The 24,424-nt window shown below is 27.9% G+C and overlaps 1 protein-coding gene across 3 annotated transcripts; it reads right to left on the reverse strand.

Moving 5' to 3' along the window:
* Positions 1-369: 369 nt before the first annotated feature.
* Positions 370-23,937, reverse strand: LOC129989262 (BTB/POZ domain-containing protein 3-like). Of its 3 annotated transcripts, none has more exons than XM_056097663.1 (5): positions 23,796-23,937; positions 23,507-23,602; positions 19,877-20,103; positions 17,878-18,130; positions 370-3,676 (listed from the first exon to the last, which is right to left on the reverse strand). In XM_056097663.1, the coding sequence occupies exons 2-5, from the start codon at positions 23,536-23,538 to the stop codon at positions 2,959-2,961; spliced, it is 1,230 nt and encodes a 409-aa protein (XP_055953638.1). In that variant the 5' UTR covers positions 23,539-23,602; positions 23,796-23,937; the 3' UTR covers positions 370-2,958. The 3 variants fall into 3 exon arrangements, with proteins under 3 accessions (XP_055953638.1, XP_055953637.1, XP_055953639.1); XM_056097662.1 differs by having other exon boundaries at positions 23,687-23,891; XM_056097664.1 differs by lacking the exon at positions 23,507-23,602 and having other exon boundaries at positions 23,660-23,892.
* Positions 23,938-24,424: the final 487 nt, after the last annotated feature.

Genomic DNA, 24,424 nt, shown 5'->3' on the forward strand with positions numbered 1-24,424 from the left:
CTATCTAAGAGTGGAACAACATTTTAATGCATTTGAAGGGGGAGGGGGAGGAGAAAATTAAGTTCAAGATTTCAAATACATGAATTATAAATCAAGGGTTTATTGGAACTAATAAAAATAAAATCCATTTCTAAAAGGCAAATAAAATTGTGTTTAGAATCATTGATTTGCCTTTTTAAATGTACACAATATGCATCTGAAATTTATGCAAAAAAAAAAGAAAGAAAGGAAGAAAAGAAAAAAAAATGGATAAGCATACATTTACATAAAAAGAAAAGAAAAGAAAAATGTTATCATTCTATATATAAGAAATAAAAATTAGAAATAAACTTTATTCATAACTGCATTTTTTTTTTTAAATTTCGTAAATACTTTGTCTGCATGTTATTAAATCAATCATTCCAACATTTCTACAATTTCCAAATCTCTCAAAAATGAAAAGAGCATGCATAAATATATATTGTTGTTGATAGTTCATATGTTACTTTTTGAAGGTAAAGCCACAAGAAGTATTTATCGGTGAAAAGCAGCGACTTTAATTCCTGGAGAATATAAAAAAAATTAAAGATGAAGTCTATTCTTTAAAGATATTATCCACTTGCTCCCTTCAAAACTGAGAGTGTGCCCTGTTTTGCAATGTTCCGAAATTGGTTAGCAAAATGAAGAAAAAAATATTCCATAATTCAAATTTATTGTAGTACAATTTGAGAAATTTTGAAAAATAATATTTTTCTAACATTATTCCTTTTAATGTTTTTCAAAAAAAAAACTGTTTCTTCAAAATCAATTATAGTACATATTAAAAATAAAGATAAGTGAATTTTAACACAGGTTGAGAAACAAAAACAAGGAATAAAACCATTTATTCCTCATTTTTTTACATAGTTATAATAATACAACAATTCACATTTCAATATCTTACACACAAAATTTAGTAAGAAAAAGGCAGCTCAAATTTGTATGAATTAGAGAAAAAAACACTGAATACCATCAATTAATCAAATCAAAAATAAGAAATTGACCATTACAAAATACAGTTCCAATTTATGATACAATAGCACTACAAATACTAAATGCTTTTAAAAATGCGAGCTTTTTAATATATATGCAATTCTAAACAATAAAAGAACATTATTCTAACTCTACACATAAAATATTTACAAGACACTATATCCATATAAATTTCTGGATATCAATAAAATGAATACCAGAAATATGAATTATCACTAACAATTGATGAACAAAATTTCAATGGATTTTTAGTTTGAAATTCTTAACATATGTTCATGCAAAACTAAAAAAGTCACATGCAAAAAGAAATAGATAAATTTAAAAATCATTTTAGAAACATTCAGTGTTCAAATAAATAATAAAATCATAAAAAAAGTTATTCACAAACATCTTTAAAATTGCTTAGATAAAATTCTATAAATTGTACAAAGGGTTTTTAACATAATTATATCATTTTTAAGTTTCAGCAATAAAATTTCAGTAACAACAATATATGCTTTTAAAATCTTTCAAATTTGCTAATAAAAAAAAATGAATCAACTCGAAAGAATAAAAGAGACAACATAAAATATAACAGCATTCAAAATTACACATTTTTATATAAAGATCATAAACAGTTTCAAATTATATTTATATACAGCCATTTGATTTTAAACATCTTAGAAAAATTATAATATTTTAGGGACTTATCCATTTTGATTAAAGAAAAAAAAATTAAGACATAATCAAGAGCATATATAGAGAACTAGTTTCAATTTTTATCTTAACTGTCTTGGTCTGCCTGCTTGCCATATAAGAATTTTTTCTTTAATCTTAAATGCTTTCGATTTGCACATATACATTGGGAAATTTATTATTGATTACAGGTATATAATAAGCACATATATATCTTCATAAAATGCTTTATTTTGTAATATGTTGTTAACCATATCCACTGCTTTGGAATACAAGAAATTGGCTCTGAGTAGGGGGTTTAACATGATATGCTAATATCTCATAATAAAGGAAATAAGCGTTATAGGAAAATGACAAAACTCTGTATTTGCAGGATCAGATGGTATTGTTGCACAAATCACACAAGATTTTGCCAACAGTTACAAGGTTAACGGAATGCAATTTAAAAATTAGCAAATATATTTTTAAATTTCTAACAGATTTATTTTTAAGAAACTATTTGAAGCCCTCCAGGGAAAAAAAAAAAAAAAAAATAGACAGAAATTGTGCCCTTAAATGTATTTCCAAACATTAATAAAATAATTAATACATAATTAATTGAGACATTTCTTGGATACATGTGGTATATCCAAATATTTATCAAATTATATTGTGTATCCGGAGGCTCTTAAAAGAATATTTATGTAATTTTAAAACTTTAATACAATATAACAAAAAAGAAAACTTAAATTTCAAGTTAATTTATACAATCCAGTGATAAAATATGTTGTTTCCTTTCATCAGTTAAAATAAACAGATCTTACGGATTTTTCCAAGATATATTTAAGAAATTTGATTTACTTTAGATATTTAACAGCACAACTACAATAAATACAATACATTTTATTTTGATAAAAATTACATTGCCTTTTATAGTTAAATTTTTATTTCTGAAAATCTGTATTTAGTTCTTAAAATTTTTTTTCTTTTAATGTATCAAAATTTTAAAAAGAAACACATATCGCATTTTAAAAAGTATATGCAAAGAAAAATAAAATCTTTAAATTCTTCAAGCATTAAAAAAAATAGGCAAATTAAATTAGAAGTTTAGTTGAATTTAAAAACATCTTAGAGACTATGCAAAATAAAATTTAATTACATTTCTTAGGAATTATATGTATATATATAAAAAAAAAATTCTTCTCAGCAAAATTAAATAAATATAATTTAAGACTTATATAAACTTTTACTAACTCGATGATAGTAAAAATCACAATCAAAAAGAGATAGTTGTTACACAAAGAAATGGCTGAATTTTATTTTACGCAGATTCATCTCAAGCTGTCTTTCAAGCTTTTTCGTCTTTTCCTTTTTATGTCCTATATATTTGTTTATACATTGATACTGAGTAAATGAGCGTTCAGATAAGTTATCAGCTCTAGACCACTTCATTCCGCTACACCATTCAGGAAGAGGACATGTGCAGGGCTTTGTTACATGCTTCAAGATATCCAAAGCATCTGACGTATCCAGCAAATCAGCACTATTATCCAAGAATCTACAAAACTCTTCTGGTGTCAGGGCACCAAAACGAAAATGTGGCAAGAGAGGTTTTAGAGCATCTCTAAGTGAAAGGGCCACTCCAATTTGAACTTGGTTCATGCCCCAATGTACCAAACTTTCCATCAGAAACAATTCACTAACACGTATAACTGGCAAATTGAAGAGCTCTTGAATAGTCTCAAGTTTTGCATTCAGAAAACCTTCACCACAAAGTGATGTTTCAGTATACCTCCGCATAAATTTTTTACAACAGTCAATTAATTGCTCCAAATTAAAAAAAAGAGCAGTTTCGTAGAGTTTCCAAATATTTTTTCCGGTTATAGGGCAACAGCGGAAAAAGTTCCCACATTCCTCTTTTAATTCTTCAACGCAATATTTATCAGCAACAATCCAAGTATTCATAGCTTCATCTTCATCTGTCAAATGAATAAGAGCTCCATAAAAGTACCTAAAACAAAATATAATAATTGAGTATTTTATATATTATGTATTTCTTAAATCAGAAATTCTGAAACTACATGTCCCAATTAATAAATAATATCCTAGTCCGAATTTACATGAACACTACTAGCAAGAGACTTCATAATTCTGGACCATTCAGACTAACAAACAACGCATTAACACCCTACTTTCCAGGTAACGTCGCTTCGATTCCATCGACTTATTGTATCATTCTAATTAAGTTAAAAATGTGTGGCAATATTAAGTCACCATGAAAACTTAAAAACAAACAACGTTGGCTCTATTTTTGATTTGGAAAATTCGAAGCGACTAAATCTAAATGGAATATTAAAAGTAATCGTAAATAAAAAATACTAATTTTATTGGAATCAGAGCATTAATATAAACTTGCATATAATACGTTTCACTGGTTTCCCTGCATGTGATACAATTCTAAGTTCTGACGACAAGGAAAGCAGAGAAAGTGAAGCTAATGCAATAATCATAGCAACCGTCAAAGTTCTATCTTTTTGAAAACCATTTTCGAAAATTCCAGAACAGTAAGGACCAGGTTTCTTCAACTAGAAATACGGTCAGAAATGCAAAGATAATTAGAGATGAAATAAAATATGATTATACGTGATACGTTCCATTGAACTTAATGTTTTGTTTAGTCAGCTCCAAGATATAAATATCAGGAAATAAACGGCAGATCAATTTTATTATGCTGTTACAGACCATTTATAGATCTGTAATGTTGCTACTCAGCAGAGTTAGTTCAATCATTGAAAAGGCAGTTGTCTGATCAGCTCTGCTGGACGCTGATCGGGTGTCTCGTCAGTGATTCCAGAACTAGGCGACAAGCTTAGCGATCATTTGGCGACAAAATAGATAGTACTGGAAACGTCCAGAATTTTAATTATTCATCCAATAGGAACTGACATATGCCTGTTTGTTCCAGAACCTTCTACGCTCACTTGTCGGCAGTATAAAATGCCGGCAATCTCAAACCGCAGTCAGTCGTGAAACGAGTTGTGGAAAGAGTCAACGGCCAATAGTTGCACAGGTCCGGCGAAGAGCTAGCGTTGTAAGGAGCTCAAGCGACTGCTGAATTGAGCTGTGTGCCGAGTCCTGAGTCTTTATTGTGAAAGCAGCATCGAGTCGTGTGTAGAGTAGCCAGTCATGCAGTAGTGAGTCATCAGTTGGATACAGCTAAAGCGAGGGGGCAGTGGAGAATTGCAGAGGTTTGGAGAAGGCCGTAGAGTGAAGCTGCATAGATTCCCTCCTTCTGCTGAATTCTAGCTGGCCGATTTGTGTGCTGTGGTTGTTATTATTACCAATTACTACTTGTTGGTAGTACTCGATAGCATCTGTAGTGTGCTGTTGTGAGTTGCATGTGTTTATCTCGGTTGTGCATTTGTTGTCTTAGTTTGATAGCCAACCTTTTCAAGTTTTGGGAAAAATATTTTGGTTTTCATGTAAATGCTACAACTGCGTATCAACTGCAGGCAAATGACTTAATCGAAAGACAATACAGAACTTTAAAAGCAAGCCTAAAATATTAAAAGCTCGAATGAAAATTATGGTTGGAAACATTACTATTTATTCTTTTAGGAATGAGATCAGTTGTCAAAGACTTGGATAGCTCATCAGCAGAACTTATATCTGGGACAGTTGAGAATTATTTTCAACAGTCCTTTTCAAAAAACAGTCATTTCTCAAAACCTTCAGAAAAATAATAAGAGATATGAAGCAAAAACCTACAACAATCAATGGAAATAGAACAGTCCTTGATTTTTAAACATTTCCCCTCACTGTTCTCACATACATAACAACTCACATATTCTCATATATTCTTCACTAAAGCTTTTTATATCGGGACATATTCTGTAAGAAGAGGGCAGGATAAATATTTTGATATTTAAGTCCTGCGAAAAGTTAAAAGAATTTCAATCGACAGAATAAAACCATGTTTTCTATAGAAAGAAATTCATTCCCAAGAACTATATTCCAAGAAAAGAACTGGGCCAATCCCCTGAACTCAAGGCTGCAGAAGAAAATTCAAAAACTCAGCATAAAACCAAGACCACCAGAAATGACAGGCATTTAAAGATTCTCAATTACTTAAAAGATCATCTTTCGTTATCACTATTTTCGTCCGTGTCATTTCTATCGCTTCGAATTAATATATCATTATCATCAATTTATTGTATCATTCTGATTAAAGTCAAAAATATGTGGCAACATTAAGTATTAATGGAAACAAAAAAAACAAAAAAACAATGTTGGTCGTCCTATTGAATTGGAAGATTCGAAGAGAATACATATAAATGAAATATTAGAAATAAATATAAATAAGTAACACTACATAAGTAAAAAAAATATCAATTTTATTGCAAGAATAATTTGGAAGTGTATTATTAATATATACATACATACAAGACACTTCATTCCAAACTATCACTCCTCACAAGCAGTTGTTTGAGAAAATTAACTTCAATCAAGGTCACATACAATTCAGATTTAATGAAATGGGAATCTAGAGTTTAAGTTCTGATCTCTAAAGGTCGAGAATTTATAATCAAACAGAAGAAAACATATAGAAATATTTTTAAGAAAACCATTTAGACTATTAAACTGTATGAAATAAAAATATATAATGTTCCATATAATGTTCAATTTTCATAACTCATTATTTTTGTATTAACCCTTTCAAGGGCCATGGGAAATATGCTGCCCACCAAATTTATCAATCTTCGAAAAAATTTATGAAGATTGGCGTACATTCTAACACATTTTTCAATAAGACAGAAACTTAAGATGCTTCAGTTCTTTATCTCATACAAAATGTCGTGTTTAAATATGTTACTTAATTATTAATTAGCCAAATTAATTAATCAATCAAATTAAATTTATCTAATAAGTTAAATGAATTTCTTTTCTTAAGCCAATCTCAATTCTAAAAATATTTTAATATACCACAACTAGAAAAAAAATGGCCTTTTAAAGGGTTAAAAAAAACATGCAAAATAAAAATTCATTAAAGAAATATTCTTAATTAAAGTAATTATGAGGGGAAAACGGTTTAAAAGAAAACAAACCATCTGCAGAAGTGTGGTCTCTCCCAAACTTTCTTGCATACATTCCAATAAAAGTCGTATCACTGTTCCATTGCATAAAATTATGAACCCTGGATGACCATGAATACCTTGCAAGGCATTAGTGAACAACAGTTACGAAATATAGATCTGTAGTGTGAATTCTTATCAAAATACGAATATATATTTTTGGTTCTTACTGACCTACAACCAAAATTTAACAGAAAACAACAGTTGTAGTCATAAGATCACAAACCGAATTTTACTGATTTCAGTCTTTGCATTTATGAAATTAAAATATAGACTGACAGACGACAGACCCTTACACGAATTTGGTTTAAAATTCAATAAGAATCTACAATTTAGAAGCTAAATCTATGCAACAAATTTTATCTATCTAACTCTTTGCATTTTGTGGTTAATGAGCTCACTTGTACTCGAACAGAAAGGCAGATTTCCTGTGAATGGATTTTGTTCAAAAGTTGATAGAAATCTACAAATATCATCGTTCTTTTATATACCACATATCAACCACCTAACTCAAAGCAATTTTTAGTTATCACATTTTACAGGCAGGTAGATAGGCATAAGGCAAAAATGCGTTTTTCAGTCTCAGAGATGTCTGAAATGTAGAAATTTAACAAAATCTAGAATTTGAATTTCCTGAACAGGTGTAGACATTTAGATAATCTTATATATGTAACCATAACTTTTGAAGCAGAATCGTGGCAGAAGGAGGAGAAGACACTTTGAATTTTTAACTTCGTTTTATTTCATCCATCCCGGAAGGCATGATTTATATACAAAAGACGCGGACAAGGCACGCCCGTTCACAGCGCGATACAAGGGCAGATTATCGTAAAAGAGAGGGAGAATAATTTTCCTAGTACTTATATACAATGAGATTCTGATCGGGATTCCTTACACGTGTCGGCCATAGGTAAGAGAATCATAGGGATCTTTCAGAAGATTTTGTTTAGGTTATCATTTTGTTTTTTTTATCCCTTCACTCGAAACCGGCGACGAAATCATTTTTAGAGAATTTTCTGTTGCATTAATTAAATAGAAAAAGTGGAATGGGATCAGAGAATAAGAGAACATTTTAGAATGAAGTTAATATGGGCTAAATTACGATTAAAACTTTGGAAATGAATTAGAACAAAAATTAGATTTTAAAATATCATCACACACTCACACAAATATTATATATATAATGCAAACACACATATTTTTGAGCAGTTTCGTGGCAGAAGAGAGAAGACACTTCTATAATTTTAAAGCTTCGCTTTATTCCATCCCGGGAGGCATAATTTATGTAGAAGAAGCGAGAATGAACTGACGCTCATTCACAAATGATACAAGAGCAGAAGAATGAAAAGAGCCAGAAATATTTATCCTCGGTCATTATATACTATGAGATTCTAACAGTGATTTCTTTACACGTGTTGTTTTAGGTGAATGGAGCATAAGTATCTTTTAAAAAAATTCATTTAGCTTAACAGATTTTTATCCATTCACGCGGAGCGTCTGAACAGCTGATTAAAACATTTTTACAGAGTTTCTGTAGCTTTAATTCCATAAAAAAGGAGGAATTGGATCAGGAAATAAGAGAACATTTTAGAATGACGTTATTATGGGCTAAATTAAGATAAAAATTAGAGAATAAATTATGATTTAATTTCGATTTAGAGAGAGATATATATATAATGATGCAGAGCAGATATAAATATTATATTGAGTTATAGATATAAATTTATTTTCATATATTCTATATTAAAAATTTTTAATCAAAATTTTAAAATGCAAAATAAAATATAAAATGATATTTAAATTAATATAATAATACGCATATGACTCATATTTTTCTATTTAATATATTGAACAGAAAAAATACTTTATACAACAATTATTAAAATTAATCAAGTATATCATCAAGTGTGGCGAAAGATGGTGTGCAAAATTCTACTTTGAAATAAAATCCATTTGCAAAATTGAGATAAGAGATCATATCACTTCTTTTAAAGCAAGTACTTTATATAATTCTGTAGGGTCAAAGATATTCCAGTCCCTATTATGGATCCCATGGGGAGCAAAAATACTCTAACCAAGGGTGATCAATTTTTTAGATGACCTTGTCTGTACATTAAGATCCACCAGGTCAGCAAATCCCTTTGAATTTACCATTCAGTGCACTATCAAATGCAAAATTCTATTTTAACTTACTAATATTTATAATATATTATTTTACTACAAATACATGTTAAATACAAGTAGAGAATAATTAGTCTTTAAAAAATATTTTTAAAAGTTGTGCACACCTCTCAAGTTTTTATGCTTTTAAGACGATTTTCGTTTTTTAAAAATATGATGGATATGATGGAAAAATATGATGGATATGAAGGAATTACATCCTAAAAAAGATGGATGATTTTTAAGAAATATAAAATATTTTGATCCCAAAAAAAAAAAAAATATGGATGACTTTTAAAAATATAAAAAATATTCATTCTTTAAAAAAAAAAAAAACTAAAGCTAGTAACCCTATGGTTAAAATACAAAGGATTTTCATCCTTAATAATTAAAATGAAAAAAAAAATCGCTTGATTTACAATTAATATCAGTTTCTATTAATTTTCCAATTATTTGATAACATTATTCTAATCATGAATTCAAATTAATTAGAAGATAAGATTTCTCAATCTTATCTTCTTTTATATACAAATTTTTACTCGGATAGTTTATTGTGTTGTTTTATTTCTTTCTCAGTTATTTTATTGTTACATAGTTTGGGTAGAAAAGTGGTAAATTCCTCCCAGTTTTCACATATTACTAAATCTGCAATAATTTTTTCACCATATTTTATGGACATTTTTTTAAAATTTCATTTACAAGATATTCCCTACCAATTTCCAGTTCCTTCAATTTTTTTGAAAAATGTGGTTTCAAGAGAACCTCAGGCATTCAGCTTTTTCAAAACATCCATTTATTAGAAAATTAATTTTAAGAATGAAAATCCTTTGTTTTTAACTAAAAGGTTATAAACTTTAAAAAGTTTTCTTAATTAACAAATAATTTCTTTTTCATCATATTCAGTAATAACATTAATATATTAAATAGTTCAAACTTATTAAATGAATTAGATAAAAATCTTTATTGTATAGAATAAGAAAAGTATATAATTTATATATAAATTAGCTAAAGTAACTACATGAACATTATGATAATTTTCACAAAATTTAATCATATGATTTTTGAAAGTTTCCATTCATTACATTTTATTTTTATAAAGAATTTAAAAACATATGAAAATGTTTAAATTCATTGAAAAAAATAACACTTCCTGTATATAAAAAACCTGATTATTTTTCTTTAAAACTAAAAATTGAAATTAAAGAAAACAGAAGGTGATAATTTTTCAGTTAAAATCTTTTTAAGGATGAAAATCCATCGAAGTTTAAGGACAAAAAAATCCTTATTATATTCTATTATTCTTCAATTGAGTATGACCACCCCCACCCCCGAATTATAGAACAGGGTGTTTTTTTCAAACTGATAGTACTCACGAGACCTCTCTAGCTTGAAATATCAGTCCAAATTTTGTACGGGGACTATTGACAACATGGGGAAAAAAAATCAAAAAATTGCAGATAGGGGAAAATGTGGCGCTTTACACTTAAAGATAGCTAAAATTTTGTATAAAACACGGGGAAAAATTGCAAAATCCCGATTACGTAGTCGACACCAGCGCCAGTATTTTGAGCTTGTAATTCTCTTCAAATAATTACTCATTTCTTGCTGGTGAACACCATTTTATTTTTGGACACGTTTTTTGTGCCACTTCATGTAGACTATTACAGATTAGGACACCTCTCACAATCGGGTTCCACGTCCATCGTTCTTACACACTCTCAACGTTCTGATACAAAAAAGGAATTAACAGAACTTTGTACTCGACAGATACGCCATCTATCGGCGTGAAGCTGTAACAGAGCTATAAATAAGAAGCGGGGCATTGAAAATCATTTCAAGTATCAGTTGATTTGTAAAATGCGTCTCACTTTAGGCACAACGTGCATTACTTGTGAAGCTCTTTTATCTTAGTCAATCCTATGCAGCGGTCGCTCTTCGCGAATTTAGAAGTCGAAGCAATTTACGTAAAGGACTTCCATCAATTAATAAAGTGAAAGCAATGATTAAAAAATTTGAAAAAACAGGTTCTCACGCAACTCGGACTGGTAGACGACGGAAACCGGCATCGGAGGATACAATCATAGATGTTGCGACTGCAATCGTTGAAAGAAATCAGATGAGCACTAATAGCAGCACACGTGGACACGCACCCGACAACTGGATATTAGTGCTTCAACAGTATGAGAAGTTTTAAGAAAAATTCTTCAATTTTATCCATATAAAATTAGCCTTTTGCATGAATAAACAGCTACAGATTATGATCTTCGATTAACCTTTGACATTTCTTGTTTAGGATGGAGGTCGACGAGGCTTGACCTTGGACAATTCTCTGGAGTGATGAGGCCCATTTTTATTTGAATGGGACTGTTAACACTAAGAATTCTAGAATTTGGACATCTGAACAACTGCAGGCATTTCAAGAAATCGCACTTCATTCTCAAAAAGTAACTGTTTGGTGTGGTTTAACAGCAGATTTTACCATCGAACCATACTTTTTTCAGACTATTACCCAAGCAGGACCGCATACCGGTTCCGTAAAGCTCAAAGATCATGATATGCTGAGTAGTTTTGTTATCCCACAACTTCGGCAACGGTAATGCTTATATAAAATTATCGTTATGCAGGATGGAGCACCACCACATACTGGTACATCCATACAGCAACTGCTGCACCATCACTTTACAGAGGAAAGAGTCATTAGTCGCTGTTTTCGTGTTGCATGGCTACCTCGCTCCCCAGATCTAACCCCATGTGACTTTTTTCTGTGGAGTTATTTAAAATCAAAGGTTTATCTTGGTGGAGTCTCGAACTTATCAGTTTTAAAGGAAAACATAACACGGACTGTTATGAACATGCCTCCTGAAATGTTGCATTCAGCTGTAGAGAGTACGGTGCACAGAATGCAATGCTTAGTCCAAGAAAATAGAGGTCATATTGAAAATAGCCGATGTCTTCCCCAGGAACGTGATTGTACTGAATAAAAACAAAAGGACAAAGAATAAAAAGGAAGTCGAATAGAATCCTCTTTTTTTTTTTTTTTTTTTTAATTTGTAACCATTTACAGAAGTTATTTTTTCGAATAAAGCACATTTGTGGAAAAATTAATTCTTTGTTATTCATTTATCTGTTTACTGTAGCTTTTTAAAATTTTATCGTGCAGTTAAACTTAACATTTAGATCAAAAGCGCCACACTCCCCCTATCGGCAACTTTCCCAACTAAAATTTTTTTTCGAGGATTCCTTTTTCCCATGTCGTTAATAGTCCTCGTAAAAAATTCGGTGGCTTTGCGGCTGATAGTTCGAGTTACAGAGGTATCTCAGTACCGTCAGTTTAAAAAACACTTTGTGTATTTAATTAATTCTTTTTTCATAAAAAGTGCCTTTCATTTCCTTTTTATTCAAATTTTTGATTCGATCTGTTTTTAGTACTTCATAAATGATAAAAAAAAATTTCAGCAAATGTGAAATCATAACCTCTCACAAATGTTGTTTTATATTTTGATATTCTGACAGACAGTGTTTCGGTTTTAACATTTTTTTTTTTTTTTTTTTTGAAAAAATTATGATAAACTAACGATTTATTTTCTTCTTTATTCACTTCAACAGCGGTCATTTTCTACAGATCTATAATATGAATTATTATAATTGTTAATTGGTGATTTAATACATTAACGTATTTTTTCATATCCTTAGGAGCTAAATATTTTCTCATTTTTAATATGGAACGCACTATTAAATCTTTCATTGACTGAACATTTATTTTCTACATCTTCAACTGTAAACCAGAGAAATGTATTTTTTAATAACCTTTGCATATGTTTATTAATAAATTCAATTTCATTAAGCACTTCGAAATTTTTCATGAATTCGATCCTAAAATAATACATTAAATGCTTCAATAACTTTTCCTATTTTTTTAAAAAATCGGTATAGAAAAAGTATATTTACTACATATATCAATAACTGCTAATAATATATTCAATATATTTACTAAACGGTTTGATAAATAATAAATCAACTGATCAATAGTCATCAATATGTTAAACATATTGTCTTGAAATGCCACTAGGACGTTAAGGTTTCGTAAAAACACACTTTTTCAAAGATTTGTGTCTCGATTATTAAGTTTTTTAAATAGGTGTTATATAAGAATAGAAATATGAAAGTGGTTTTACTATTGCATTGGCATGGCATCCCGGACACTTAGTCATCGTCGGAGCGAATGTTATGGAGGAGAAGCGGAGATTTGTTTGCGTGCAATATTAAAAACCAGACACAAGCTCAGAGCTTGTGTCTGGTTAGTTGATTTGCCAAGTTTAGATGAGTTGGTGTCTTCACTCCATTTATTGTGTAATTGATTTGCTAGTCTGTGAGCATTGTTCTAAGTAAAAATGGCGAAATTTAAATTAGTGAAGGCACATGTCAGAATGCCCTAGTTTTAGGAAATTTAGTGATTTGCTTGAAGTTTAATTACCCATTTACGAATTTGTAATGAAACGTAATGTTATAAGAGGTAAGACATAACCTTAAAACTGCTTCAGAGAAAGATCCTTCTGTAAGTGAAATATGTGACACTTTAGTTCCCAAAATAGAACAAATATGGTCAGGATCTTCTATTCCCATTGTTCCTAGCAAAAGAATTTTACAAATGATAAAGCTTATCTTGCTAAGTATAGAAGTTTATAAAAGTCTAAAAGCAGAAAATGGTCAGATAAGTTTGATTCCAATTCATAAAATTTAGAAAAGAAACTAAATGTTTATTTGATATTACTGTCTATAAGTGTGTCATTTTAATACTTGTATAAAAAGGGGAAAAAAGTATTGAGTGTGAGAGTTTCTAAACAATAAAGGTTCTAACAGGAAAATGGCTACAAGTAATATTGATATAAATACAAGACAAGTGATTTGAAGAACGAAGCAAGAAAAAATAAAGAACAACAGAGAATAATTAAGAAAAAAAAATACTAGTGTGTCAAAAACAGTTACTGGAGATAATGACAGTGCTGAAGATCAACAAAGTTCTTTACAAAAAAAGACAAACTAACGAGATCTTTCAAATATACAAGAAGAGATAAAATTATTATGCCCTTCAAGACAGAATGAACACAAAAGAACTCAAATACATACTAAATTGACATCTGTAGTTTCTGTTTCTAACTGTATCAGAATATCAGATAGAGCTAATGCAACTATATCTGTCCCAAGTCCTGTAAAGCAGCTGCAGTGCTTCTTTACAAAGCATGTACATTACAGTAGTGAAAACAGCTGCGAAACTGGTGACCAAATTGGCTCAAAATGTCTATGGTTCAATTGCAAGAGAAAGATATATAAGAGCAAAATTTCACTCATGTGTGAGTATGCCAAAATTTAATACAAAAAGGAAACAGTTTAATGTGACAATGAAGTTGAAACAAACATTTTGCAGCTATACCATTTATAATCATTAAGGATACAGAAGTAAGAAACAAAAAATTTCACATAAAAATTTTTTTTTTATAAAATTTATATTCTATTATCAATAATTTATTTTCCAATTGCGATGCTTATATATGTATTTAAAAACATCTTTAAAACATAAACAACGAAAGGCATAAACATATTTACATTAAAAACCTTTTTGTCTGCTAAGGGCATATTCTCGGCACCATCACAAATGTTTTTTTTAATGTTCAGATTGACATTTTTATTTGTAAGAATTGAAATAGAAAATAAATACATGCAGGTAATTTACTGTCAAATTTATCATAAATTTTTTAAACAATATTCTAACAAATTAATTCACAGGCAATTTAAATTTACTATTTTTTCTTTTACTGCAGTTTAGTCGTTTCAAATATTGATGCTAAATTTTTTGAAAACAACTAAATAGTGAAAAGCAGATGATTTTATTTCGTATTTAGTCGTTTCAAATATTGATGCTAAATTTTTTGAAAACAACTATATAGTGAAAAGCAGATGATTTTATTTTATCACAAAATCATTCTAAAGTACACTTTATAAAATATCTATCCATTTATTTGAATAATTTATTTTTTTATTTTTATATTTGCAAACTGCGAGACCGCATAAAATGAAATTCAGAGCCGCAGGCATTACGCTGCTCGCATAGGCAGACCACTGTTTATCTCGATCCATTAAAGCCTTATTTAAGAGCATTCTCGATATTTTGACACACACTCTCGTATTTTGGATATAAAAATTCCAACTAACGATTTTTAGACGGTCCCTATTTTCACCGAAAAAACATCTTTTTACGTGATGCGAAACACGGGAGACGTCATTTTTTTTTTCTTCTGTGTCATAATTCATTAGGTTTTAAAAATACAGTTATGCAGTTTTTTCTAATGATTGTGTTGGATGGAAAAGACAAATTTAACTAACCAAATTTGTTTAGAGGGGTTGCATATACATTTTAAAAGCGTGACTTTTTAAAAATTAATAGCAAATTTCTTTTATTAACATAATCTTATTCTGTATTTTATTTTGAACTGTTTTTTGCAATATACATCATCTACTCATCTCTAATGGTTAAAGAATTAAACTGCATTTCAATTTTTTGGGGACATTCAGTATATACTTGCAGAATTTGGGCAGAAAATATTTTCATCAACCTGCAGATTTTCGACCTGGAATAAGATTCATATTAAAATTGATAACAAAAAGTGTTCCCTAAAGTCCAACATGAATAAAGATGACAAACTATGTACTAGCGCATGTTTATCATGCCAGCATTCTAAAGTACATAGACAGCCAATTCTGGAAGAATTAAAAAGAACTTCCACACAGGTTACAGCATTGAAACCTAAATTTGGTTGGTCTGCAACTTATTTGGTAAGAATTCAAATATATTTAATTATCATCAATCTTTATACACGATGGATTTATACTATATTAAAGGATAGTAAAAATACAAAGGATTTTCGACCTTAAAAAATTTAACAGAAAAATCAAAACATTCAGAGTTTAATTCTTCTTTGATTTTTTTTATTATTATTTTTATTTTCATGGAAAGTAAACACATCTTTTATATAAAGGAGGTGCATGTTATATTAAAATATTTTTAACCACCCTGAAATATTTTTTATAAACTTTATTATTGAATATGATGGAATAAATACTGAAATTTATAATAAAATATGATGCAAAATAAATTATTTGTCATAAAGAAAAACTTCTAAAAGTGATAATTTTTGGTTTAAAAAACAAAGGATTTTCATTTTTAAAATCTTTTCGCTTATAAATGGATGTCTTGAGAAAGCTGAATGCCTCGGATACTCTTGAAACTTTATCCTTCGAACAATGAAAGGGTCTCTAAATTAATAGGGAATATTTTGTAAATGAAATAAAATAAATGTCCACAAAACATAATGAAAAAATAATTGTACAGTTAATAGATGAAAACTAGGTGGGGTCGATTTATTGTTTTCCTCCCCAAACTATGGAATAATAGAGAAAAAAATAAATTAATTCCATGAATTAAAAAATAAACATTTACATATAAAGGAAGAAATGGTTGTGGGAAAGGAAATGAAATTAATTTATTTGAATGCATTAGTTAAAAAATTATATCAAAGTAGAAAATTAATAGAATTTGCTATAAATTGTAAATCATCCAATTTTTTTACTTAAAATTTTAATGACGAAAATCCTTTGTATTTAAACCGAAAGATTACCAGCTTTAGAACTTTTTAAAGAATGAAACCTTTTATATTTTTAATGATGAAAATCCATTATATTTTTTTAAAAAATCATCCATATATTTTAGGATGAAAATTCTTTATATTTTAAAAAAATCATTCATATTTATAATATTGAAAATCTGTTTCAATTTTTAAAAACTAAAATTGTCTTAAAAAATAAAAATTTGGGACATAACTGACATGTGTGCATAAATTTTTGGAAATTTTAAAATATTAATTATTTATTACTTACATAAAGAGGCATTTATGTCTTAAACATGAAATAAAAATAAATGTATACCTAGTTTTAATACAGTATATTTCAATAATTTATATTATATATATATATATATATATATATATATATATATATATATATACACACATATATATATATATAAAACAAAAAATTTTTTAAATGGTTTCTTTGTTTGAAATCAAACAATGTGTTACTTTACAATCAAATGCTTCAATATGAGATATATAAACATGATTTAATAATATCAAATGAGATCAATGAATAAAATAAACTAAATCAAGTACAAAAATGTGTGTATGAAAATGTGCAATAGAATCAAGAATGAACACAAAGTGTTTAGAAATGGTAAAATTATAAAAATTATTATTTCTTATTTCTGAAATTTAGTAAAGAGCTTTTTGTAAATATTTCACAATTTTCAATTAAAAAAAGCTTTTGAACTTATGAAAAAATTTTAAGACTTCATATTTTTAAGACTTTTTAATTTTGTTTTATTCATATAAAAGTGTGATAGCATATTGGGTTATAAAGTTGCCAATTCTGTAATAAGATGCAGTATGGGGATGGGGGAATTGCTCTTTTAAAATATTTTTTGAAGCAATTATTAGATAATATACTATTTCGTCTCATATTTTAACACGACTCTTCAAATAAATGAATGAAGTTGTTTAAAATCTTTAAGCTTAATTTAAAGCCTTTTTTTAATCACATGACTCAACAATTCCTTGAAGTAATGAAAATATTTTTAATTTCAGTATAATAAAAATTATCATTACAAATTGTGTTCAAAATTTACCAAAACTAAGGAAAAAAATTAATTTATGCAATCAAAATTAATATAATTGAAAAGTTATTTTTTGTTTAATTTCAAGAACACTTTTCCCAAAAAATATTTCCTAAATTACAATTCCAATGCAATTTGTAGCAATTAATAATGCTATTAAGGGTGTATATTGAAAATTATTGTAGAAAATCTTAGTACCTCAAAACAATTTTAAAACCTGCAGGCGAGACATCTGGAATGCAAACTTTTTCGCCTTTTTCGGCAAGAGGTCCATAAAACATAGCTTTAAAGACATCACAGCCTAAGGCAAGAATGAACTTGTGAACATGAAATAGAGTTTTTTCAGGCCCCACTTCTAGAGCGATGTCTGGCAAGAAGGAATCTTCTGAAGCAAATAAATATCTTTCTAGAACAGCTCGCCAATCACTCTCAAAACAATTTAAAGCATTATCTGCAAAAAAAATAAATAAATAAAATTATAATGACATTTTTTCTTTAAGTAATAAGGAATACTACTTATTCTAATAATAACTAATAAGGAAAATGACTTTATATGACAATAATTATGAAGTTAAATATTAATATTTTATTTTAAAGCAATATGAGCTTATTTTAGGCTAGGCTTCATATATAGAGAGAAAGAGAGAAAAAGAACAATGGTCAGGTGACAAAGATGACACTTGAGCTGACATTACTCCTTGCTTTTCTAAATTTCTATGTCATACTAGCAGCAGGACTTTTGAACTTGAAAAACCAAGCTCAAAGACTGTTCAATGGAATTTGGATTTCAAGTTTGGTATTTTCTAGCTCAAAGTGTAGGCTTTATCACTGTATAACCAGTGCTTCAAATAATAATGAAAAATTCAAAAGAAAAGAATTATACTACAAGATTAAAATTAAAAGTTAGAAAATCAATAAAGAAAATGGACTGTAATCTGAATTAAATAAATAGATAAGTTATATTATTAATACTAATAAATACTTCCCCCATTAATTTTTAATTTTGAGTTTTGTTCCATTTTCACAGGTTTTTCCCCCTTCTCATTGGAGGGATAATGGTGGGGGGGGGGCATTCATGTTTACACTATATATATAATCATAATTATAAGATTTTATACATATTTATGCAAGAACAAATCTGAATGTATTCAGGTAAGTTTAAGATTAAAAATTTTTGAAAAAGACAAATATACAAAACCCACTCACTTTCCCTATCTTTTGATAGATCTATAAACATACATAAATATTACAAAAAGTAAAATTTGTAATCTCGAATAAAATCTACAATCAGACTCTTACCTTTATATTAAATATATTTATTTTTGTTTTGGAACTATAAATAGCTCTAGATGACAAAGCAAACAATCCATATTTATTTATATTAAATTTTATGAGAAAAATATTCATAAGATTTCAAAATTTCAATTGAATAAAGTGTGTGGTTTATTAACTTTCACACAATCCACAATTAACTAACTAAAAAAAATATGGAAACTTGTAACTAACAGCAAGTAACTAACAGCAACTAAAAGTGATTATTCAATAGAACTGAAAGAAAAATTTAATGAAGAATGGCTAAGCTTTTTCAGTTTTAAAAGAAGTAGGTAACCTGAAAGTTATCTATATTTAGATAAATGTAATTTTTAATGGCTTACATATAAATTAAAAGTTGCAGAAATAATCTAGTCATGTCATATAATCATCTTTAGTTCTCAAATTAGTGAAATGAAATGTTTCATTAAATAGCACTTACTAAATTTTAGATAAAAGCACAGTTTTTTTCACTCTAAAAATTGGTTGATAATTATGAGAAAATAATTGGTTTTAAAATAACCCTTATATATTTAAATTAGCATACAAACTAACTACATGCCAGCAATCAATCGCTAAAAAACATTGACAAATTGATTGTTCCAGAACTAAAATTCATTTATATTTAATGATGGCTAGTATTAATACACAAGCATCTTCAATTCTATACTTTTGAAATTTAATAAATTACTGCAATTACATACCATACCATATCATAGATATTTAATACCAATTTTTGCCAAAACAACACAACTCTATTATCAAATTAAATAAAATCTAATCTCACATTTCTAATACCAAACTAAAGAATACAAACTAAAATAAATGGTTTTCAGTTATCAAGTATACAAAAATATTTTTAAATGAGCCACCATTTTAATGTTACCTTTAGTATTTTGATCATCTTTCAAAATAAGCTGTAAACCATTCTCAACACTTTCCATGGAAATCCACTGATTATATGAAGCAGGAAGCTCAAATTCAAATCCAGTTCTTTGGCTAAAAACACTTACTGGAGTATTCTTGTCACGATCTTTCTGGTCAGTGAAGACCATCCAGTCATTATTCAAAAGGAAAAATGTGATAATTTTTCCTTCCGACATCTTAGTTTCACTACAAAAACAAATATAAAATAAATTTAGTCTCATATATATATTTAAAAAAAAATCTTAAAAATTAAATTTATGGAGCACAATACTTAAAACAATTCAAAACACTTGGCATTTACAGCAATTCTGAATAGTAACTCAGTTGTTATTACAGTCTTGTGTCATACTTTATGTCAATTGCATATGCTGATAAATGAATTATAACATGTAAAATATATTTACTTCACAGTTGTAGCTTGTAAACTAACTCAATAAAACAAACATAACTATTAATAAAGTGTACAATGCCTTTTACTATCATAATGTAACAAGCTTATTAAGCTTTTAAAAAACAAATATATATCTTACAAAACAATAAATCAAAATAATTCAAAATTTACTTCTTTTTTTTTATTTGAATTATTTTTGTTGCATTTTCCTTATGAAACAAAAATCTCTTCTAAATAATCCTACTCTATTTAACGAAGTCAATCCTTCATTTTAGCTAAAACACAAAAATAAATATTCTTTTCAAATATTAAGTCTTAAAAAGTGTAATTTAATATCGTATATGCATTTGTTTACTGTCATAGTTTACAGTAAAAACTTTTCATATTCTCATTGGAACACAAATATCAGAAACACTGAGAAATGTACCTTTCAAAACAACGATTAATCACAAAATTAAAAATATAATAAAGGAACTAGTACATATTTTTTTTTATTTAATTATTTATAAATAACATGTTAATATCATACAAATAATATTTTTAAGTACATAAAGGAATTTAGAAGCAAGTCTTTTTCTTTTCTTGAACAAGATAATTCACAGGCAAAATATAAGAATAACAACTATTTCAAAACTCAATACAATAGCAGGTTATATATTATATATAGGTTTATATATTATAATTATGCTAAATAAACTAGTGAATCTGTAGAACTTCAGCTCTCAAGAATTGAATAAATTTGATGATAGCTCAATGATAGTTAATAGATATTTTATAGAAATTTTTAATTTAATAAATTTAAATAATAATATTTTATAAACTTTCTATTGCAAACAACTTTTTTTTATTATCTTTATTGAATATAGAATAAGAAGTGAAATACTTTTTTTTTACTTAATATACAAATGAATCTAAATTTTTCAAGGCAGATTTTTTTAAAATTTCAAATGCAATTTAGTTTCTCCATTGGTATATTGTATCTAATTATTAAAAGATATAGCATTGTAGTTTTATTAGAAACAAAGAATTTTTCAAAAGCATACAATATATTTCATCATTTGAAAAACTTATTGTGCTATTTGACTTTAAGAGGCAGAAAAAAAACAACACAAATTAAAAAATATAATGAAAATAGTTATATCTATTTTTTATTAGTATTTATATAAAAATATGTTCTTTTCTATGAGAAGAAATATTAAATTTCTATAATTTTATATTATTTATTTTATTGTTTTACAATAAAAAAATAATAAACACAAAATAAAGTTGGATGGTCACTCTAGAAACAAAGTTATAGCAAGTCTGAAAAGTCAAGGAAACAGAATGAAAGTAATTTGATTAAAACTTGTTTTAAATATTTACATAACAGCTCATTTTTGTGAGGCAGTTAAGAAAATGATATATTTGTTTTCATTAGGTTTGCTTCGAAATCATTAAGGAAACCAAAATATGAATGGCTGATAAGCATAGACAATATAGTCTCAGTTAGCATTGGAACCATTGTGCATTATATATGTAATTCTCATAATTGTGCTATAGGTAAAGGAAAAATATTTATTCCCATAAAATATAGAAATGTTACAGTGTTCAAGAATATAGTAAGAATATTTACAGATTGGTACCCATAAGGCTACACTTAGCTGAATGCCTGCTAAAAATTTCTTTGGTAAGTGGTTAGTGATAAAAAAAAATAACTACAATCTGCTATTTATTTACTGAATTATATAGGTAATTCTCATACTTTATAAGACTGACAATGAAAAACATTTATACATGAATATTTGACCGAGTTAATCCCACAAACATTGATATTGCATAATAGGAGATGCTTTGGATGTAGAATATTTTACAATATAACTTTTAAAAATCAAATAATAAAAATAGCAAATTATTTAGCATGTAACTAAATTGAAATACTATTATGAAAATTTTTTTTGTCTATTGAATTGATATATTTGGCTCTAATTTACAATGTAAAATTTTAATGAAAGGAATTAACATTATCAAATAGGTTTTGCAATGAATTGATACATATTAAATACACAAACTACATATAAAATGCTAAGCAAAATGTGTAAACTTTATTAAGAATGAGAACAACGCATAATATAAAAAAAAAATATTACAACTGAAAAGCATAGCTACCATAATTACAATTTCAGGATCAATAAAGTAAAGAAAGCGACAAGAAGGAAAAATTTACCTAAGTATTTTAAACACTAGTATATCTTCTCACAAATCATGTGATGCGTCGCATTTTATCGTTAAAAAAATGTTCCAAGATTCAAATTGCCAATACTGCAATTGATTTTGAATAATCAATTTTTGAATACTTAGTACATTCTAAAAGAGACACTATGAATCTATGTGTGCAATATTTTACTAGGATTTTTTTCCTTTTAAAAAGAATTTATCATAGCATAATTATTTTTAGAAACTATATAATTGCAACTGGCTAATGTAAAATAAATGTAAAACATGTGAAGTTCCCAAATAATGTCTTAAATTGTGTTTTTATGATATGAGAACATGATACAGTTTTGGGATTGAGATTTTTATTTCAGAAAAAAATTGGCCAGCTATATCTTTAAATTGGGACTGCAGAAAATGCAAAATATCAGAAAACATTCTAAATCCCTTCCAAATTTATTCTGTTTGAGTTTATATTCTAAATTAACAAAATTCTAATCATATTATAGAAAATACTTCTACAGAAAGATTATATCATGAAGCTTATTCTATTTAAAGTATATATATTTCAGATACTTCAATTTGTCAATGTCTTTTATGAAAATCTATGGTTTAAAAATCCAACTTTTAGTTTATATTACAAAATTGAAATGTTCTCATGTCATATTTTAAATTTAAAAATAGCAGAATACATTTTTTTTTCAGTTCATAGTAACATATTAAGAATTATAGAAATGTGAAGTTTAGGAATTATAAAAAAATAGACATACACAGTTCTCGGAATGTAAAGGCAAATATAATCATTGGCAGAATATTTTTTTCTCAGACTACAAATATATTATATCCATACAATCATATAAAGTTCTAATAGGCACATCTTTTTTATTTATGCAGAAATAGTGCATGTTAAATGTAAATGAAAAATATGTTTACATATTATTCAGAAATTTTTCTGTAAAGGAATGTTATCATATTACAATTAAATTTTTTTCAAAATCAGTAAATTACCAGTTTTGAAGATGATGTATTAATGGAAACATTCTTCGGGTCAAAAGTACTTTTAAATGATTTCAAGATTCATTAACAACCAGGAAATTCAGAACCCTATAAAAACAGAATTAGTAATAATAATAAAAACAGTAGAAAACAAGTAAAAGATACCAGAAAATGAATTGTCTGAAATATTGCCTTTGTTGTGTTTTTGCTATAAATTTGATTAAATGGTATTTGTATTAAATATCCATTAAATAAGATGAATGGTCACTGAAAAATATGTTTTAAGCTAATATGTCGACACCTTGCTTGGAAAATGGATCCTTCCACTACAGCGAAAAACGATTCAACTGAACCGGGATAAGCAAGCTACAACTCGACATTTAAAAGACAACCTTTATCCCTGCTGCCCCTCTCGGTCAAACGTCCCTACCTGTCGAAAGTATGGTTTGGGATGGATTCGCCCATCTCATAGGGATAGACGTTGCGATTGAGACGCTAATCCTGTAGACAGCCTATTAGCGCCGTCTATAGGCGCTAATAGGAACTATCTGTATTCCAACAAGTTATTAAAATACGGGTTACAAGATATGCTACGTAAGCACATTCATGGTAATTTATTTAGATTTTTTTTTTTTCATTTTACCTTAAGTGATTTAGTTTTTTCATTCCATTCTGTGCCAGAAATGGCAAGTGCCACTGAAACTTTAAGTTAAGCTCTTTTATTTCTACTACAAATTAATTTTTTTATACTTTTTATTGCTTTTGCAGCGGCCAAACATGCGATAAATGACTGTTTGTTTCGCCAACTGGCGATAAGCATGAATCATACCTTTGGAGATAAACTTTGCTCTCCAACGGATACGAGTGATTCACTTCCTGCCTTCGCCAGCTATCTTAGAACGTCTGTCTCCTGCTGGTCGATGGAATTAC

This window comes from Argiope bruennichi, chromosome 10 (genome assembly GCF_947563725.1).
Source record: "Argiope bruennichi chromosome 10, qqArgBrue1.1, whole genome shotgun sequence".
NCBI classification, from domain to species: domain Eukaryota; kingdom Metazoa; phylum Arthropoda; class Arachnida; order Araneae; family Araneidae; genus Argiope; species Argiope bruennichi.

Bases quoted from the DNA above. Each gene is read 5' to 3' on its own strand.
- LOC129989262 (XM_056097663.1), bottom strand. From the start codon at position 23,538: ATGTTTCCATTAATACATCATCTTCAAAACTG. The intron at 20,104-23,506 runs GTAATTTACTGA...TTGTTTTTGTAG, and splicing joins ATACATCATCTTCAAAACTG to TGAAACTAAGATGTCGGAAG. The intron at 3,677-17,877 runs GTACTAAGATTT...ATTTTGTTTTAG, and splicing joins GGTTTTAAAATTGTTTTGAG to GTACTTTTATGGAGCTCTTA.